At 39.4% G+C, this 2,500-nt stretch overlaps 1 protein-coding gene across 5 annotated transcripts in view; it reads right to left on the minus strand.

Annotated features, from left to right (window-relative positions):
* mdn1 (midasin AAA ATPase 1) overlaps positions 1–2,500 on the minus strand; it is a 112,220-nt gene that overhangs the window by 31,463 nt on the left and 78,257 nt on the right. For all 5 annotated transcript variants that reach the window (XM_040124778.1, XM_040124775.1, XM_040124777.1 and 2 more), the window contains exons 65-66: positions 1,655–1,937; positions 1,279–1,517 (exon numbers count right to left, since the gene is read on the minus strand). In XM_040124778.1, the coding sequence (XP_039980712.1) occupies positions 1,279–1,517; positions 1,655–1,937 (522 nt within the window). The remainder of the gene's footprint in view (positions 1–1,278; positions 1,518–1,654; positions 1,938–2,500) is intronic.

A 2,500-nucleotide genomic window follows, 5' to 3' on the forward strand; every position in this document is an offset into this window, starting at 1 on the left:
TTTACCTTTAAGGATGCATAATACCCAATTTTTTGTGATTTAATTTTCCATGGTCACTTATTAAATTACTCAAAATCAAATGTCATCCTTGAAAGTTGAAGATGCTGACTGCTTCATTGTTGAAGTGAAACCACATTTTTTGTAAATAAAGGGGGAAATCTGTTCTGTTCACTCATCACAGAAGTTTATCCAAATGCACAGAAAGTTAGATTTAAAAGCTGCTCTTTGGTCCATTATATTAACAATGGGGCTCAATGTTTCAGCTCAGTGTCCGGCTTTTAATACTACAACAATTTGCTCTTTCAACCTGGTTTCTAGCAGCAGCAACCAGCTGTTTCCTGATTAACCCACCTACCTGCCCAGAACAAAACAGACAGGGACATTTAGCAACTAGCTGGTGAACATAGTGGGGCATTTATCAGATAAGAGACAAATATTTTTCTCAGGAGTTGGTGGAGACCAAAACAACTAAAAGTAGATTGAATACTGGACTTATTTTTTGTCAGGTGAACACAAACACGACTCCAAATGAATGTTAGTGTGTAAAAAGGCAATTGATAGCTTACACTCAGATTTTGTGTTTACAGCTTGTTCTACTGTCCCTAGGTGGCAACAAAACCTATGAATTCAACTGAACCCATTTTTAATTGACAAGCAATTGTCACATTAGCAAATAGCCTGTTGTGGCTAATATAAATGAGAACATAAAATTATGAACTCGATGCGTGATATGAGGGGCATCATTTCAATGTCAGCCCCAATACACTTTTAAGCAATTCTTTTATGATAACAATCAAAGATATATACATTAGTACAGTAGAGACATACAAGACACATATTGCAGCCATAATTACAAATTAAACAGGAGTAGTATTAGCTAATAGAGGTGGGTGATATTTGCAAAAGTTCTTTGATTGTATATGTAATTTTTCATGATATCCATATATTTCATGATATAGCATTTTTTCTGGAATTTAAGTTGAGAAAATGTTTACAAATTTCAGTTTTTGACTGTTCCACTAAACTTGATGTCATGTGAATCGATGTATTTTATCACTTCAATACAAAAATCCTATAAAAATCCTGTAAATACTTCCATTAAGCAATGGTGACCTTGAACACCCAGATATATTAAAAGGGAGCGCTACCTCAGTATCCTGGGAATAAACCCATGCATGCCCATCAAGAGGTCTTGCTTCCTGTTACATTCCTTGGGTTTAGATAATAATTTCCCTCTTGCTCACTCACTGTGGGCCTCGATTTGAAAAGATAACTGACCTGTATGAGTGCAGGGTGTTCTGGCCAGTTGTCTAGTCTCTGCTTTACTGCCACACTTAGCTGCTCCAGAACAGGGAGACAGAGGCAGGCCTCCTTCACGTTGGGCTGCTGATAGAAGTCATAAGGTCCTTCCGAAGTGACAACCGGACCATCAGGAGCCCCTGAGCCCTGCACTGTGTTCTGGAGGAGGGCAGAGAGCAGCAGTTCACTGCCTGTCAGTTGCTGGTCCAATTCAGCATCTGAGGGGAAACAGAGGAAGTCATAATGCAGTTTCCATTTAAAAGTAATAATCCATTTACATCAGTACATTTCTGCTTTGCTACTAAAACATGCTGGACAACATTCAATGTAAGTGACAGCAACCAAAGATACCAACCAATCAGATGATAGAAGTGTGATATCACAGGGGCAGCGATCTGATAGGAGGAGACCAGGACTTTAATGGGTTCTTTGCTGTGATTGGCTGTTGCTGTGCTTTGATACCACAATGATCGGGCGTATCCCTGACAAAGATGCTGATGCACCTGAACCACCATGTTCATAGCAGCCAGAGTAAGGAAACCACTCTGAATGGACTCCTCCTGGGCTTTCTTCTCCTTCTCCAACCCTGAGTTTGCTGGACCCTCTAGGCTTGGCTGGGACATGATGTCTGCAAAGTCCTGATGAATAGTATAGACACAAATAGTGAGCTGGGAGGGATGTATGAACCTCTTTCCTTTTTGTCTAATCACCTAGTGGCGGGGTGTCAGGATGGCCATGTACCTGAGTTTGTCCATCTAGCTCTTTGGCCTTATCTTATCAGGACAACTGCCAACCAGACTGCCATGAATATGATGTGCACCATGAAATCTCATGAACATGCACCACCTCATGAAAGGGCAGCTCTCATCAAGTTGAGTCAAATGATTTAAGTTTGTGCAGTTGAGACAGTTTGCTTAATCTGAATTTATACCCTCATACAAAAACCCTCACAGAAAAAAGCAAGAGGTATAGTACTATTGTACTATTGTATTGTACTTGTTTTCTGCTCTAGTCAACTGGAATAATCTACAAAAGGAATTTAAATTGTGGAGTCTGATATCGCTGGTCAATTAATTCATTAACATAGGAAATTCTGAGGTAAATGATTCCTCTGTTAGTTGCATCTATTTTTAGCTTATTTTAGTCTTCTTAGTATTTATTTGTTGCTTGCATTGCTTTGTCTACAATTTCTGATGCTGCC

The sequence above is a fragment of the Xiphias gladius genome, chromosome 4 (assembly GCF_016859285.1).
Source record: "Xiphias gladius isolate SHS-SW01 ecotype Sanya breed wild chromosome 4, ASM1685928v1, whole genome shotgun sequence".
NCBI lineage: Eukaryota > Metazoa > Chordata > Actinopteri > Istiophoriformes > Xiphiidae > Xiphias > Xiphias gladius.